Consider the following 18,646-nt stretch of genomic DNA (forward strand, 5'->3'; position numbering starts at 1 on the left):
CCCAGGACCCTGAGATCATGACCTGAGCCGAAGGCGGACGCTTAACGGCTGAGCCACCCAGGTGCCCCTGCAATCCACTTTTAAATGGACTCGTGGAAAAAAACAAACAAACCACAGTATAATTAGAACATGTGGGCATTTTAATCACACTTCTTACTATGCCTGGTGATATTAAAATTAATTTCACAATAGATACGCACCTTGCGGTCGCCAGGAGAAGGGAATGGTGTGAACCCTAAACGAAACACGAGGCTGGTGCTTGAGGGATGCTGTGTTTACCCCGTAGGTGTGCATTTATACTACGTCGGGGGCGAGGTGTACGCCGAGTGTGTGAGCGACAGCAGCATCTTCGTGCAGAGCCGGAACTGCAACTACCAGCACGGCTTCCACCCAGCCACCGTCTGCAAGATCCCCAGCGGCTGCAGCCTCAAGATCTTCAACAACCAGCTCTTCGCTCAGCTGCTGGCGCAGTCCGTGCACCACGGATTTGAGGTCGTCTACGAGCTAACGAAGATGTGCACTATCCGCATGAGCTTTGTCAAGGTAAGCACTGCCTGCCTGCCCATAGCACGATGGAAGACGAAAGACAAAAATGAAACCAAAAAGCACTCTGGGTGATGTGGCAGCCATACTGCCAGTTCAAGTCGGCTGCAGGGTTTTCATGGTGGTTGGTTTTTGGGGGTTTCTTTTTGGAATGCTGTTCAGTTGTTCCAAGGAAGAGCCCCTCAAGGAGTAGCAGCTCTCTTGTTGAGCAGTTACAAGAAAATTCTTGAACGTTTTACTTTTGAAGGAAGAACAAGTTAAGGTGGTAATCGGATTTTTTTCATGCAGAAGAGAAAGTGACAATGATAATTGTACAGGATTTAATGCCACGGAGGGTTTTTTTTTTTTTTTTCCATCTCTCAAGTTGCTGAGCACTGTTGTCTCTCAGTAAATGTTGTCGAATTTATCTGAGTTAAATAAAACATTGCCCTGACTGTTAGCATACAGGCCAACAGAGGAGATCGTATTTATAAGTAAGCTACAAAACAGACAGTAGTGGCTCTAAGACAAGCCGGTGTACATTAAGTGCTGTTGTAAAGGTATAAAGAAATTGGGGTAGAAATATTATGTGGGGCATAATTAACTCTGAGCGAGTAGTAGATGTTCTGTTTAAGAATATTTACTGAATTTCTCGAATCAGATCTTAACTAAGGTTGGTGCGAAGGCTTCGGAGAACCGAGGAAGTTAGTGGGAAGGAAGCCACCGGGGTTTGCACGCTGAAGTCTTTGGCTGTTTGATCTCTTGCAAGGCACTGGCAAATAATTCTAATATTCCAAAATCCAAGCTTGTTTATCAGACTCTGGGTCTAGGTGACAGTTTTCACGTTGTTGCATATCCATCCAAGAAATCAGGATGGCTTGTTCCAGGTTTTTTTCAAAGTAAAATTTATGAATCTTTTAAGATTACCGTGAAAAAGAATTGTCCTGTTTTTCTATACTCTGTTATTGTATTTATAATTTTAGTAATTATTTTAAAAATAACAATCGAGGATATAGTTTCCAATTTAAAAAAAAATGGCTTTTGAAACCATTTCTTTCATGATGACAAAGCAAATTTACTGCTAAGCTTTAAAAGCATTTTTATGTTGTAAAGCCATTAGCAAATAACCTGGAAATCTTTCTAAATGTTCTGATGCTTTGGAGCCAGCAGAGGGCATTAAATTGCCGTTAACGAACAATCATTTGACTCACAGTTATTTTTTCCAGGTCCATGTTTTTAAAATGAGGATGAAATGCCAGTACGTCAGAGGTAATTATGTCACTGGCACAGAAGCTTGCATAGACATCTGGTTGTCCTAAGATCAGCTAGATCTATTTCATAAAGCTGTACAATTCACAGAAAACGGTTACTAATTTTGCAAATGTCACAACAGACAACCAGTTTAAAAGAAATTTAAAAGTTCTCATCATAGGGGGAAAATGTGTAAGTATGTGAGGTGATGGTTGTTAACTAAACGTATTGTGGTGATCATCTTGCACTGTATGCATATATCCAATCATTACGTGTACACGTAAAACTAACACAATATATATCAATTATATCTCAACAAAACCAGGGCGGGCGGAGGAGGAAGACAGTACACATAGAAATAATGTAAAATGTCTCATTAGTAATTGCATATTGATTATGTATTGATAGGATACTATTTTAGATAGATTGAATAAAACACATTATTAAAATTAAAATAAATTTTAGGACTAAACACTGGTGGCTACCACTGAGAGGTGATGGACTCGATCGTCTTTAAGGCATTTTTTAGCTTTGATTTTTACTGATACTAGGACTCATTCAGTCAATAAGATATTATTGAGCACCTACCATGGACAACACCAGGTGCCATTCTAGGCATTGGGATACATCAGTGATTACTCAAGATCTCTGCCCTCATGGCATCAATATTCCAGTAGGGAGAGACAGGCACTAGACAACAGCTATAATAAAGAACATCAATGGAAAGAAAAACATAGAGCAGGGTATGGGGGATTGGAGGGCTGGGGTAGGGGTAGGTTGCAAGTTTTAAAAAGGTGGGCAGGGTGAGCCTCCATGGGGACTTGAAGGAGACGAGGGAGTTAAGTCATAAGGGTGTCTGGAGGAGAAGCAGTAGACACAGAGGAAGAGCAAGAGCTTACCCTGACATTTGTAGGAGGGAGGCGGCCAGGGTGCCTGGAGCATGAGTCAGGGAGCCAGTGGGGAGGGGCGGGCAGTAAGATCCACTGCAAGGATTTCAGCTTTTACTCTAACAAGATGGGGAACTCCTGAAGGGATTTGAGCCGAGAATTTCATGATCTGACTTATATTTTTAAAGGATCACTATAGCTGCTCTGTGGATTGCAGATATTATGCAGGCAAGGGTGAAAGCAGAGCGAACAGCTAGGTGGCCAGTGCGGTATTTAGATGAGAGATGACGGTTGCTCCCGCTGGGAGGGGCATTCTCATACAGGGTGTAGGAAGGGGAAGGGTTCTGAGTTGTGCAGGGGGGGTAGGTGAAAGGAGGGGTTAGAGAGATGAAGTTGCCTCCAGCCGGGAAGGAGAAGATGCAGGTGGGTCAAGTGTAGATAGGTTAAGACTTCAGTTTTAGTGGGAATAACTCTGTGATGTCTGATACACATCTAAGTGGAGATGCTGAGTGGACAGTTAGATATGTGAGTCTGGACTTAGGGACAGAGGGCTGGGATGGAGATGTCAGTTTAGGAGTTGTCAGCATTTGCACAGTATTTATCGATGAGCCTGGATGGAATTGCCAACAGTGTGAGTTTAACAGAGAAGAACAGGGCCTCCAAGATGGAGCCCTAGGATACTTCAACCTTAAAAGACGGGGGAAAGAGAAAGAACCAGCAAAGAAAAGAGAGAGTAACCAAAGTAGTAGTAAAACTAAGAAAGTAAGGTGCCCTTTAAAGCAAAAGAAGAAAGTATGTTGAGAAGGAGAGGGGACGAAATGGATCACGTACTGCCTGAGAAACACGAAGACTGAGAGCTGATCATTAATTTTAGCATGTAGAGGTCTTTTTTGATCTTAGCAGGAATAGTTTCGCTGAAGGCTGGGGTTGAAATGCTGATCAGAATGGAATTAGAGAATGGAAGGAGAGGAATTGATACAGCCAGTAGGATCAACTCGTTTGAGGGTTTTTGCTAGAAAGGGGGTCAAAGATATAGGGCAGTAGGTGGTGGGAGCGGTAGGGCCAAGAGAAGTATTTTGAAGGTGGGAGATATTTCAGCATGTTCCTATGTTGATGGGAATGATCCAGCAGAAAACAAAATACTGTAGGAGAAAATGGGGAGATTTGCTGGAATGATGTCCTTGGGAAGGCAGTGGAGTCTTATGCACAACTGGATGGACTGGCTTATTTGGAAGATGGATCATTAATCTGTGGTCAGAAGTAGAAAGGCTGAGTATGTTGACACAGGTGCTGTGGAAACTCTTCTGATTGCTTCACATCTCATTAAAATAAGATGAAAACAGAGAGGGAGGCAAACCATAAGAAATGCTGAACTCTAAGAAACAAACTGAGGGCTGCAGGAGGGAGGATGGGGTCACTGGGTGATGGGCATTAAGGAGGGCACTTGAGGGAATGAGCACTGGGTGTTATATGCAACTGATGAATCGCTAAATTCTACCGCTGAAACTAATAATACAGTATAACTAAATTGAATTTAAGTGAAGAATTTTAAAAAAGAAGATTATCATTCACAAACAGACTGGGGAAGTGGGTGTTAGAGGTTTTAGGGAAAAGGAGCAGGAGTGAGCAGTCATTTGGGGTGTGGGGACAGACTGGGGGAGTGTCATTTGATCGCAGGTGGCATCAGAGGTGCACTTGAAGTTTGTGGTCACGAATGTAAAGTGTGATCAGGCAGCATGGTTGTGTTGAAATCCAATATTTTAAGAACTACAGATAATCACTCTTCTCAATAACAGTGATGTGTGATGTCTCTTCATTTTTAAAATAACTCGTCACTGATGTATAACATAGAGAAAAAAGATAGACACGTTTATTTTTTATTTTTCCTGTCTCTCCCATGAATGGTAATAAATGGGAAACTGCCAAAAGTGAGCCAAAGAGAGAGAGAGAGGAGAAGCAAGCTTTGTTAGCCAACCCTGGATAATTAAGAGCACCCTCATTTCTGTCTTTACACCTTTCAGATCCACTCACTGGTCTGTAGTGAGCATCGGTTTGGGCAAAACACTGTCTTCAGCAGGCAGGGTTGAACATAAAATCAGGCTCCTTCCCTTGTGGAAAAGAAAATGATTTGCCAGTGTTTCCGATGTGACTAGAGACCAGACCACTCTCAGTCCACGTATTGAGCTGTGAACCCAGAGGGAATCCTTTGATTTGGACTCATCTCAGGGTGTCTGCTTGATGCAAAAATTGTCCTGTACCTAGAGGAAGGTGGAGTGCACGCTCTCCCAGGTCTCAGGAGCTGCTCTGGTGCGTGGGCTCTGTGTGCACTGCCGCCCGCCTCACACGTCTAGAGGCCAACCGAAAGTCTGGCACCATCACTCTTGGCTCTGTTCTTGCTTTCCAGGGCTGGGGAGCTGAGTATCATCGCCAGGATGTCACGAGCACCCCCTGCTGGATTGAGATTCATCTTCATGGACCACTGCAGTGGTTGGACAAAGTTCTGACTCAGATGGGCTCTCCCCATAACCCGATTTCTTCAGTGTCTTAACAGCCAGTCACGTCTTAATCTACATTTCTATAGAATAGATGCTATTGCAGGCAGTGGCTTATATACCATTTCAGATTTGCAACTAACTGAAGTTTCTAAGTACATATGTAAATACATATAATATATACTATTCATATTTTTTATCACCAGTTGTTCCGTGCTAGAATTTCTAGTTAACCCGATGCCAGGACAACGTGATTAGAAAAGCAGGTTTTTCACGCCTCTGCTATAATGAGAAGCGGCTTCTTTTGTGGGAGGAAACAAATGAAAGGCGACTGTGTCAATAGAATTTGAAAAATGTTGGCAAAAAAAAAAAAAAAGGCAGCGTTAGTCAGCCGTGTCATTTTAAGACATGTTGTCTGGCCTACCAGAAAAATATCAAAACTGCTTATATCGTACAAATCAGGGTGCTAGCAGCACTAGAGCAAGTAATACTTTGAGACAAAAGAAAGCAATCAAACCCGTAGCATTTAACAATCTCACTTTTAGTGCTATTGGCAAGAAGGAAAAAAAACAAAACAAAACACCAAGCTTGTAAAATTAATTATGTAAGATGAGTCACATAAATTACTTTCTTTCCCAAGTTGCAATACCTATAGCTGGACTATCGTGCTGATATTAATGGTACATTTGAAACAGATTTAAACTGTGATTGGAAAAGAGACTGTGAAGCTGGGAATCATGTTGCTTCATGATCTACCACTGTAAAAAAAAAAAAAAAAAAGAAAGAATGAGTCTAATACATGCGAAGATTTATATGAAAAAAACATGAAATGAGCTGTATTCCCAATTTGCAAAATAAGACCAGAACTTCGTCCAGGAGAGTCACCCAGGGAGACACTTGCTTTCCACGTGGGAAATCGGGCCCCTGTTTTCCTGGTTATCCCGGTCAGGCAGTCTGGCAGACTTCCTTCGGAGTCTGCACAGTGAGCTAGAGGACCGTGTGTGTAAATCCTAGGTGGGAAAGAAGCAGTAAAGTAAGAGGGTTGGACAAAAGCATCGTATGTTTACTCACACCTTCTCACATTCCCATGAGAAGACTTCGTGGCGAGGGGACTCCTTTTGCCTCACTTCCCCTACATGTTGGCACATACTATGTACAGATGACTAAAACAGTGGTGGAGCCTTTGAGAAGATCTGGACACATTGCTGGGGTCAAATTAATGAGTTATATAACTTAAGTGTCTCCATCTGCTGGTCACATCTGGTAGCCTCTTATAAAGCTGAAGCCTCACACCTGGAAATAACTTCCCAAATAAAATAATAATTTCATAACCCCTATAATATCTGGGGAACAGTGGTACTGAAGAGTGGGACATTTAAAAAATATATATACGGTATTAAAAGCCTGTTCTTATTTACTCTTGGATGATAAAGAGAGGAGAGGAAAATTCCCCACATTTCTAGGTACTTTCATATATAAAAGTATATATATATATATAATTCCCACCCACTAAACACTGCATTGCTTCGAAAAATATTTCACACCCTCTTAAAAATGTATAATTTAAGGAGGTAATTATGCTTGTAACAGACGGTACTTCAGTAATCCAAGAGGTTTCTCCGTTTATGCATTCTATCTCAACTCTTTTTAGAATTAGCACACACAGTAGTTGCTTCTCAGTAAATTGTATTCAAGGTAGAAATGATCCTGTGAAAAAGATATATATGAGTGAGCTCCTACTGTCACCTCTTGTAAGGACTAGTGTTATCTAATAGAAACTTTCATATATGCAATAGAAAATAGTACATTCTACGTTAAAACTAGGTGGTCCATTTAGTGTTTAGAAAACCCCGTAGTTCATTGGTTCATCAACTATGTATTGTGTCCCTGAACGGGCCGGGTACGGTGTTAGTACTGTGGAATCAAATGTAAACCAGAGGCAGCCCCAGACGCTGGAGCTGAGAGTCTGTTAGTAAACCTGTGTAGACATCATCATGTTTCAGAGCTTTTAATACAAAGCAAAACCTGCGGTCTTTCTTTTGCTTAAAAAAAAATAGAGCTGATCTCTTAATTATCTCTATTTTGAAACTTATTTCCCTTCTCTTCTGAGCAATCAGGTAAGAGTTGAAGGCTTCCTTGAAGAAATGCTACTTTTCTTCAGTGCCCCAAAGTTGTTTTTCTCCCCTTACTTCCCAGTTTTCTAGTTTTTTTCTAGTTTTCCCCCATTTCCTCTTAGAAAAGTCTTCCTCATATGAGTACAGTTCTGTGAGAGCATAAGTACACATGGTTTTTGCTCCAGAGACCTAACATAGCTTTCTTGATCTCTTCACAAATGCTCAAACTCATCCTCTTATAACCTTTTACCTTTGCAGAATTAATCATAACTGGTTACTTACAAATTACATTAAAAAAATTAACAAACCTGGATATTCATGCAGGTTTGGGAAACCAGGACAAAATATTCCAGCGAGCCTGTGTTACTCCTTTGAAAAACAAATGATTAAAGTGGTACATTTGCGTCATCACAGGTCCTGTCTCACCAAAAGTCCTATTAGGATACGAGTGAAATTCAGAGAAGTTAACCCTTTGGTCACTGTAACTAGTCACATTCTCATCAGCTTTTTAACATTTTTGCTGGCAGGAATTGTCCAAAGTTGTAATGTAGCATTTTCTTTCAGACTTCCACATTTGCTCATGTAGCATTCAATCCTTGAGATGGACAATCCCCCCAAAATGTAATAGCATTCTTTTATAGGATAACTAGCAAAGTGGACGTGCTAGCCATTTAAAGGCACCAACAATGCCAAACATTTTTAAGGTTGCCATGAACAAGGGTCGTGCAGTAGAGAACAACGTTTTGGCCTGCTCTGAAGACCCAGAACATTTGTTGTGTTGTTCAAGCCTGTTTTCTGCTCTTTTCCTGTTTAAAAATTGAGATGTGAGAAGTTTGTTTTAGTTAGATGATATTTTACTATCTTCCAGTGCTTTGGAACTATAAAGATGTCACTTTTCAACACATTTACTTTTTTTTTTTTTTTAACATTCAGTATCAATCAGGAAAAGTTGAACAACATAGCACTAGCACTTAGAATCCCCTTTTCATTGTCATCGAAGGGATTAGAAGCAACAACAAAAGCATTTTATAAATACCACCTGCTAGACTTTAAACACCTGCTTAACTTTTGAATGGGCCCTGAATATTTGGCATATATATTCAACAACTAAAGCAAACTATAACATGCATTCCAAATTTGTCTTCCCCTGTTATGATTTAGTGGTTGAACTGTATGACAAGAGTAGGGGATCCTGACATATGTTAAGTTCAAATTAATGTAACACAAACCAAAAAGAAAAGAAACTATTTCTATTTAAGTAATGCTTTTGATGATCGTATCTAAGCTTCAATTATCCTTTAAATGCACACTTATACTGTTATGTGATTGTTTATAATAAACAATACTGTACCTATATGGTTCTGGCTCATTTTTCCCTACAAACATCATAGATGGATCACTGCATGTGAGGCCTTAAGGTGATCTTAAGCCATCTTATTTTGAAAATGAGATGCTTTTAAAATCCAACATGCTATAGAGAAATTAGGTAATGGTTTTGAATTAAACATCTTGGTATCCCTGGCATTAAGTATAGCATCTTGGAGATACTTTGTAGTAATTTTAGAGAGGATATACATAGAAGCTTTTTTTTCTGGATAGCGGCAAATATATTAAGTGATATTGCGATATATAGGAAAGAACAATTTTATTATTGTAAACGTCTGTTCATTGTACCTATATATTATGTTTCAGGAGGTGCTAAAGATGACTAGTGAGGAAAAGGTAAGATAAAATCCAGGAGGAGATTCTCAATTCCTTCCATTTCCTTCTAGTCTTAAAATGGAGGGGGGAAATATGAAAATATTTCAAGAAGGCTTAGCCTTTTTTTTTTTTACATCTTAAAGATTTTACCCATTTGGCAGAAGAGAGCGAGAGAGGGAACACAAGTGGGGGGGGGGTGGGGGGGTGGGAGAGGGAGAAGCAGGCTTCCCGCTGAGCAGGGAGCCTGATGTGGGACTTGATCCCAGGATCTTGGGATCATGACCTGAGCCGAAGGCAGACACTTAACGACTGAGCCACCCAGGCGCCCCAGCTTGGCCTTCTTATTAACTTGATCAAGGTTTTCCTTTTTCACTTTAAGAAATGTGCCCTTTATTCAAAAGAGGTATTTGTGGACTTCCAAACTATAAACAAATGAAAGGCTATTCTGTTTCAGATGTAGGCAGGGGTTATGAGACCTCCCGTTTAAGCTGTGAGTTTATGTGATTGTGTCTTGTCTGCGTTTGCCTCTTCATGGTTCCTGACCTGTTCCTGCCTCTAATATTTTGGTATTGGCATTTCAAACACTAACTAGTACAGATCTTCTTAAGATACCATGGCATAGACATACAGGCAGTCTTTAAACATTAACTTTACTTAGAGAAAGGATATTTTCATCCTAGAAACCCCTGCATATTCATTTATCAAATTGTTCTTATGTGTCAGCCACTGTAGATGCAATGACACACAGCACAGTTTCTGCCGTTAAAGGAATTTACAAGCTTGTGGAGGAAGACGAATGAGTACGCCAACAAAGGTCAGTGCGTTATCAGTTGTGGCAGGTTGCTGGGAGGTCAAGCAGTGGCATCTCCATCAGGCCCTAGGTGGGTACCTGGGAAGGCTTCTGGGCCCAGTCCACCTTGTCTTCCTTCCCATCAGTTCCCTTAGCAAGTCACCCAAGACCTTCCTAAGCCACATTGGATGCCTGCTCTCTCTGCTGCCATCATACTTGTGCTCATCAATGGTCACGTATTCATTCCTGCACCACACTGTTTACTTGCCCAACTGTCTGCCAGATTGGGAGCTTTTTAAGGGCAAGGATTGTATCTATTGCATGTCCATCGTTTTCCACCTATTGTTTAGAAAGACATTTGGGGTTCACATTGTAAAGGCAGAAATGATTTGTTTCCAGTTCCCCTTTTTTCAAAAAAGCAAGTATTTCATTTCTCCTTTTTTTCTTCTTTTTTAAAGATTTTATTTTTTTTTTGGAGAGACAGCACAGGCAAGAGAGAGGGAGCATGAGCAGGGGGAGGGGTTGAGGGAGAAGCAGGCTCCCTGCTGAGCAGGGGCTCTAACCCAGGACTCCAGGATCATGACTCAGACGCCTAACCGACTGAGCAGCTCACGCACCCTTCATTTGTCTTTGCAATAAAAGAATTGCAAGCCTCCAATTGCATGTCCAATGACCATGCTGTAGCTGGTGGGGTAAGAGAAGAATGCTTATGATTTGGTTTGGAAATAGGTATTCAGCCGCACTGCAGTAGCAAAGAAAGGTAGCTTTGACGGTTACACAGTTAAAATTGTTTTTATTCCAAGCATTTATTTTCAAAATGTAAATTTCAGTAAAGATTAGAAAAAAGCATAAGGAATTCTGGTGTGGCAACCAAGAGTGGCAAGTGCTCTGCTCCACCGTTGCAGAGCGAAAGCAGCTGTAAACAGTATGCAAACAGTGAGCGTGGCCGGGCTCCAGTAAAGTGTTATGGACACTGAAATTTGAATTTCAATATTTTTCACATATCACGACACATTTTCCTTTTGATTTTCTTCAACCATTTAAAAAATGTAAAAACTCTTCATAGCCTGCGGTGGAACAGAAACAGGTTGCGGGTCGAATTCGGCCTGGGCCAGGGTGGTCCGTTTGCCAAGTCTTGCTTGGAGGACTGAGAGGCCACCCTGCGTGTTCCAGTCACAGCTGTGCTCCTCTCTGAATGCAGCCTCATGAGACACCCCAAGCCCGACCACCAGAACCCCTCAGCTGAGCTCAGCCAACCCGCAGCATGAGAGCAATGTCAACAAAAAGGTGGTTATTTAAAGCCATCACGCTTTGAGGTGGTGTGCTGGATAACCAAAACGGGGGTCCTCACCATTGTTGTTTGGAATGTTGATGTGACTTCATCTTGGATCCATCAGGAGGCCTCAGGTGAGAGTAGCGTCTTCTCACAAGGTGCAGGCATGCGTAGTTGAAAGCACCTCCAATGTATTATTGTATAGTTGCTACTCTGGTTCTGGTCAGTATCCTGGCTCAAGATGATTTGCCAGAACACCAGCTCCACAGGAGATCTCTGTTCAGAATACTTGCGTCTCTCTCCTAGACTACGTGGGAAGGCTTGCTATTTTGGTTGCTAGAAATAGACCAGTTCCCGCTTCCGATTATTAATAGCAGAGGTGAGCTATTCCATTTCCCAGCAAGGGTACAGTGTAGACAGGAAGGTGGCACTAGCTTCTGAGGACACTGCTGTCCCTGCGCTGCTGTGTTGGCACAGTCACTGTGCTGATCCCAGCCTCTGACCTTCAGCTTGCATCTAGTAGAGCTCACGGCCGGGTGCTTGGTGGTCAGAGAGCACCCAGCCTTCCTCTCCAAAGTGAGCGCCTGAGAGTTGCTCCATGTGTCTCAGTTTTAAGTTCTCCTACTGGTTTAGAATAGGCAATGCCTGTGCTGGGCAGGGGCTGTAGTCATTTTCTAATTGCAGACAAAGCCAGAAATGTTCAAGAAATGAGATACTGGATGGACTTCATGTCCTGTTTGCAGGTAGCAAATGTCTGGGACTAGTGAGTAAAGGGCAATTATCAACTGCTGCTTTTCAACGGCATGAATGAGAAATAGAAGACGGTAATATACCGTTTCAACGTAAGGAAGAGGAAAGGGTACTTCAATACAGAGGAATGCCTGGCTTTTCTCAGGCACATACCTGGACACAAGGCTCCACTCCCTCGCACAAAAGGCAGGGTGTTCATGAAATGAAGTCTGTTTCCACACTGCGCGCGGAGCCCGACACCGGTGCCATTCAAGACCCTGAAATCATGACCTGAGCAGAAACCAAGAGTAGGTTGCTTAACCAACTGAGCCACCCAAGTGCCACCTCCCCTCCCCTTTTAGAAAGAAAAAGCCAGCTTTTTAAGTATAATAGGAGCCTGGAAAAAAGGGTCTCTGAGCACTACCCTGCTAAAAGCAAACCTGAGTTTTCATAGTAGCAGACAACTTTTGGTGATCTTAGAAAAATACTGATTTCTCTAAGACTCCAGTTCCTTTACTTTCTGGATGAAATAATGCTATCCCAGTTACAGTTGCCCCACAGATGATTCTAATCAACGTGATGGGGAAGTTCAGGTATGTATATTTTTTATATAATTGTAATAAGTAGTAATACATTTTTGTGCAAATGCTTAATGTTAATTAATATAATACTATTAATATATCCTGTTTATTATTAGATCTTCAAAGGCTGCTGGGCTAAAATCTTATTAGTCCTGGCTGTAGTCTCCAATTTGAGGACAGCAAATGATACAAGGTGCAATTATAAGAGAGGAAAACAGAAAATCTCACTAGTCATAACTTCTCTTCTGGTTGTTTTTCACATCTTAAGAAAGGCTGCATGCATTTCTGTATTACTAGGGTAAAGCTATGAAGAGGGAAGATTTGTTTATTTTGCTGCAGTATACAATAACAAAAACCATTCATCTCTAATGCTTTAGAATAATACAAATGATTATTTGGAGGGTAAGTGATAAATGTTAGGCTAATAGGGGAAAGTAGTCCATGTCCTGAGTAGGAAATGAGATCAACTCATCTAATTATTAAACAGTTCAAGTATCTTCACTAAAATAGTTTTAAAAAACATTTGTTAACTTTAAATTTAATAAAAGCATTTTAATCAGAACCTTTTCTATAGTGTGGCAGTTCAGCTCATTTTAAAATAAATCACTATCTTTTTTTTTAATAAATTGCTGTCTGAACACAGGTAAAGGTATGTGCCATTCAACAGCATCTGTTGTCATGATTATAATATTCATTTTCTTAGCTAAAGAAAATGAGGAGCTGAAGGAGTTACAGTGATACAAAAGAATACTAAATTTTCCATGTCAATTACACAAAAGAAATTAGGACAATTTGACAATACCTGTACTAATTATGTTTTCGAATTCTAGAGAAAGAAACAAGAAATTATAAATCAACAATCATTTGAAAGATCCCAAATTGGATCTTTTAAACCAACACTGGAAACCCAAGAGCCACAAAAGAAATATCAGATATGTTAAAAGATACAAAAACTAAAATCTTGTATGGCAAAAACACCACAAAAGAAGTAAATAGGCAAATTTTAGATTTGGGAAAAAAATAAAAATAACAAGGTTGGAGCACCTGCCTGGGTGGCTCAGTCAGTTAAGCGTCTGCCTTTGGCTCAGGTGTTGATCTCAGGGTCTTGGGATCGAGTCCCACATTGGGCTCCCTGCTCAGTGGGGAGCCTGCTTCTCCCTCTCCTTCTGCTCTTTCCCCCACCACTCGTGCATGCTCTCTCTCTCTCTCAAATAAATAAAATCTGTTGAAAAAATGACAGGGTTAATTTTTATAATATTCACCAGACTTTTGCACATTGAGCAGAAAAAGGGAGCCTAAATATATGACTAGGTGATTCACAGAGCAAATCTAAATAACGAAAAAGCATATATGAAGAGGTACTCAAATTTCCCACTATTCAGAGAAATGCTAATAAATGTAACAATTAGCAGTACATATCTGTCAAGGAAGAGTTAAACAAAAACAGTAAGTCCTGCTGGCAAAGATAAGAGGAAAAGAAATTCTCCCTTGATGCTAGTAGACGTTTGCAGTGATAGAGCCCTTGGGGGGAAAGAAATATAATTAATATCTAAAGAAAACACATATCTATTTCCCTAGACTCAACAATCCCAATTATGAGAATCTATTCCATGGCCACTGAATCACCAGTACATACCAGTACAGAAGGATACACTACAGGGAGGTGGCATTGTTCATAGTGGCAGAAAACTGGACACCAAGTGAATGCCATCAACAGTGGAATGATTGAATGTGCGGACACATTCCTATCACGAGGTGTTCTGCAGCCATCTAAAGGAATGAATCAGAGTCACAGAAGTGACTTGGGGGGACTTCTATCTATACAGTACTGGAGCATAAACAAGTAATATGCTGACATGTATACTATGCCCACATTTTTATGTAACCGACAGTTGCTATATGTGTACATGTGTCTGTTAAAGATTTACAAAACATAGAAAAAATAAGGCAGAATACATGCCAGGTCGTTGACACAGGTTATCTGGAAGGTGGGCAGTCTGTGGAAGACAGGGTGGGGAACTAAAAAATGAAACAAAAGGGAGACCCTAAACCAGAAATCCTCAGTATACACAATATGATTACGTTGATGTATTTATATAAAATTATGTGTGCATACAGAAATTTGAAAAAATTTAGCATATATTGAAGTGCCTACCGTGTTTGAAACTAGGCACTTAGAAGTGTTAGCTCTTACTTTAGCAACAACATTCTACTGTGGGCAGAGCATCATTTTTGGAGACAAGATTTAATTCAAGTCTTGGCATCTAACGGTTAGACCTGTTTTACAAGTCACTTCTCTGAGCTTCTTTCCTCATCCAAACCAGGGACAATACTTGCCGTGTTCTGAGGTTCAAATGAATTGGCACATGGAAGTACTTTCTAAAATAATATAATTAGGGTGTAATATTTGGCTTTTAACACATTTCTAAACCCAAGGGTTAGTATACAAAGGCTTTATTTATTTATGACAGGGCATCCACTGTCAAGTGTGAAGTCCACGTTCAAACTGCACTGGCCTCACCATGATTACGTACACAGCTCCCACGACTTAACAGTGTGCAGTAAGTCACTTAGAGTCCGAAGTCCAGGATTTGAATCCAGCTAGCTATGCAATCTTGAGCAAGTGACAATCTCTGCAAGCGTGTGTCTGCATCTACGAAATAACTGTTGGGATGGGATGGTTGGAAGAGTAAGTAGCCAGGACTGTGTTTGAAAATTATAAAACACTAGAGAATTGGTATCATTCTGTCATGCTGTCTTTAGATTATAATCTTCCTTCATCACCTCCAGGAGGGAGTTTACATTACCTCAGAATGGATGGTAGGAAACTCCAGGGGGAAACAGCACTATAAATAAGTGCTAAATACATGAAAATGAAGATTTATCAGTAAAAACATCTCTTCTCATAAACCGAAATAGAGAGCAAAGGAAAAAGCATAAACCACATACTCTTCTTAATTTGTAACAAGATTTCCATTTGCAATAAAAACATTTTTTAAAAAGTCATCCATGGACTGGTAAAAATTCAGGCAGTACAAAGGATTATTTTGATAAAAGATGGTTCCTAATCACTGAACCCCCCATTCTGCTACTCTATACCACCAGTGCCCCAATTTTCCCTTATGGAAGCAACACTCAGTTTTGTATACAAGCTTGTATGTGTGTATAAATATATCTTTATACATAATTTTTGGTAAGATTGTTAGAACCCTTTGCATTTGCCCATTCATAATTAAGTCTTTGACTATAGACCACTTAAAATTTTTGGCCAGTGTTGCCTTTGACTATTCTTCTGAGGGCCATCTGGTTGTTTGTCTTCTTTTTCTCCACAGTAGTCTGGATTAACTACTTCTGAAGCAAAAGATTTATTTTATAGTTTTCTTTCTCTTTTTCTTTTATTACCACTTTTTAGCAAGTTTTTGCATTACTCTATGCCAGCTGATGAGCTGAACTAAATCACACTGGGTTTCTTTCTTCTCCCTGAAGTGAGAACATCACTCCCTCCTGGAGTGATGTTTCTGACATTAAATCCTGCAGGCTTGTTTCCCCACCCTGCCGAATCACACTCAGGTAGAAGCCTGGGAATGGTCTTACAAGACTTCAAAGAGCTTGATTTATATACACAACTAATGAATCATCGAGCCTTACATCGAAAACCAGGGATGTACTGTATGGTGACTAACATAATAAAAAATCATTATTTAAAAAAATAAAAAATAAAAATAAAATAAAATAAAATAAAATAAAATAATAAAGAAATATTGGATTAAGACCAGAAAAAAAAAAAGAGCTTTATTTACTGAAACATTATTACATGAGTGTAATAACATTGGGGCCGTCACAATCCGTTGTGATAAGTTCTGCTAGTTTCCTAGCTTAAATATCTCGTGCTCTCTCATTCTTCTGACACTTGGCTTGGCAATCTCAGAGAAAACCCCATTCCTTGTTGGCCTCATTTCTCCTCTGCTCAGCCTGAACTCTGTTACTGAAAGCACTCTCTCAAAAGCGTCCTAATCTCGTCGTCTTCTTCCACTAAATGAATCTGAGATCAAGCCTGCAATACATCTTTCCTACTACGGTGGCTGGTTGAGCCCCTCGAAATAGTGTCACGTTAGCTGCAGAATGCCATTACAGAGTCCTCGTTTCCAGGATGCCCAATCTTCAATGCTCTTTGGCAGTCCTTTCACCTACAGTTTTAGGATATAGTTTGGCTGGATGTAACGGAGACATCGCATCAATCATGGTAACCACAGGATATTCCATTTCTCTTCCAGGTAGTCGTCCCGAAACAAGGGATTTCCGGCTAGGATGGTAGCTCTGCTCCTCGAGGCCATCCAAGGACACAGGTTCCTTCTATTTGTTCCCTCATCCCCAGTGAATCACCCTCATTTGGCCTACAAGTGATCTGTTGCTTTGTCCACATTCTAAGCAGCAAGACAGAGGGGAGAAGGGAAAGTGGGCTGCCTGCTTTTTTTTACAGGGCACTAGCTGGAAGTTGCACACTTCATTTCTGCTTTTATCTACTGACCATTAACTTATTCATAGGGTCTCACTGAGCTGCAAGGGCAGCTGACAAATAGTCTTAAAAAAAGAAAAACAACACTTAAAAAAAATTGACATACAGGGACACCTGGGTGGCTCAGTTGGTGAAGCGTCTGCCTTCGGCTCAGGTCATGATCCCAGGGTCCTGGAAAGGAGTCCTGCATCGGGCTAACTGCTCAGTGGAGACCCTCCTTCTCCCTCTGCCTGCTCTGCCTGCCACTGCCCCTGTTTGTGCTCTCTCTCTGGCAAATAAATGAATAAAATCTTTAAAAAATTTGACATACAAAATATATATTGAAAAATGTAAAAATCACATGTATATGATGTACAGTATATAAAATGTTTAGCTTGCTGAACTTTAACAGAATACACATGTACACCTGGCATCCAGGACAAGAAGAGTAAAACCAGAACCCCAGAAGCTTCTTCGTGCCTTCTCCTGGCCTCTGCCCCCTCCCAAAGCTAACCATGCTTGAATTCTAACAGTAAGCTTCACCTGCATTTGTACTTTATATAAATGGAATCATCCACACACCATTTGTTGCCAGAATTCTTTGGCATGGTATTATGCGAGAATCAGCTACATTGTTGTGTGGCTATGTTCCCAACACAAAATTCTATTACTATGAAAGAAGGGAAAAACTGATATCAGGGGATTATTAGCAGGCTACTAGCTATTAGCCATCTCTCTCATTAACTTCAGTGTATCTTCCTAACTTTCCCTTTTTCCTTAAGCTTCTTATAAACTCCCCCACTGCACCTTGGCAGTTGACTTCTGACTTTGCTGGTAAATGGAAGCTGTGAATTCCTTTATGCTCTTATTACTACGAATATACCATATCTACATTTATTATATCTCCTTTCCTCTAGCTTCAAACGAACCAGCCTAGCATTACTTCTTCCATATTCTGTTAAAGTAGTCATAGGGCCTGCCCAAATTCAAGGGGGTGGAAAAATAAAATCCCATTCTTTTTTTTTGAATATTTTATTTATTTGACAGAGACACAGAGAGAGAGGGAACACAAGCAGGAGGAGTGGGAGAAGGAGAAGCAGGCTTTCCGCTGAGCAGGGAGCCCGATACGGGGCTGGATCCCGATACGGGGCTGGATCCCAGGATCCTGGGATCATGACCTGAGCTGAAGGTAGATGCTTAACGACTGAGCCACCCATGCCCCCCTAAAATCCCATTCTTAATGGACCACATCACATAAGAGCATGTGATTGTTGTAGCCATATTTGGAAAGTACAGTCTACCACACCTAGCTTGAAAGCATTTGCACAGCTATTTAAAACTATAGTAATCATATCCAGAATTATAAGCGAAAATAATAAATTAATAAACCACTAAATTTTGGGGTCATTTGTTAAGCAGCAATAACTATATAGTGAGGTGTATCAGTTACTTGCTCTCAAGAATGCTGCATAACAAATGACCCCAAAACACATAAAACATTCATTATCGCTCACAAGTCTACAGGTCAGCTGGGTGGTTCTGCAAATCTGGGCTCGGTTTGGTTGATTTGGGCTGGGATCGAATGCATCTGCCGTCAGCTGGCAGGGTGGCTGGGGGAGAGCTAGTCTAGCACAGCCTCACTCACACGTCTGGCTGTTCACCACAGCAACTGAGAAGGGTTCTAAAGAACAACTGGAAGGGTTCAGAATCTTCGGAAATCTACTCAGAGCTGGCATATATTATTTCTTCCACATTCGATTGGCTAACAGAAGTCACAAGGCCAGTCCTTCAGATTTAAGGGGTAGGTGAAT

General features: G+C 40.8%; 1 protein-coding gene across 9 annotated transcripts in view; it reads left to right on the forward strand.

Moving 5' to 3' along the window:
- Positions 1-8,618, forward strand: part of SMAD9 (SMAD family member 9) — an 85,051-nt gene extending 76,433 nt beyond the window's left edge. For all 9 annotated transcript variants that reach the window (XM_057309155.1, XM_057309144.1, XM_057309160.1 and 6 more), the window contains 2 exons: positions 287-543; positions 5,065-8,618. In XM_057309155.1, coding sequence (XP_057165138.1) covers positions 287-543; positions 5,065-5,208 — 401 coding nt within the window. In that variant the 3' untranslated portion in view covers positions 5,209-8,618. The remainder of the gene's footprint in view (positions 1-286; positions 544-5,064) is intronic.
- Positions 8,619-18,646: the final 10,028 nt, after the last annotated feature.

The sequence above is a fragment of the Ursus arctos genome, unplaced genomic scaffold (assembly GCF_023065955.2).
Source record: "Ursus arctos isolate Adak ecotype North America unplaced genomic scaffold, UrsArc2.0 scaffold_10, whole genome shotgun sequence".
NCBI lineage: Eukaryota > Metazoa > Chordata > Mammalia > Carnivora > Ursidae > Ursus > Ursus arctos.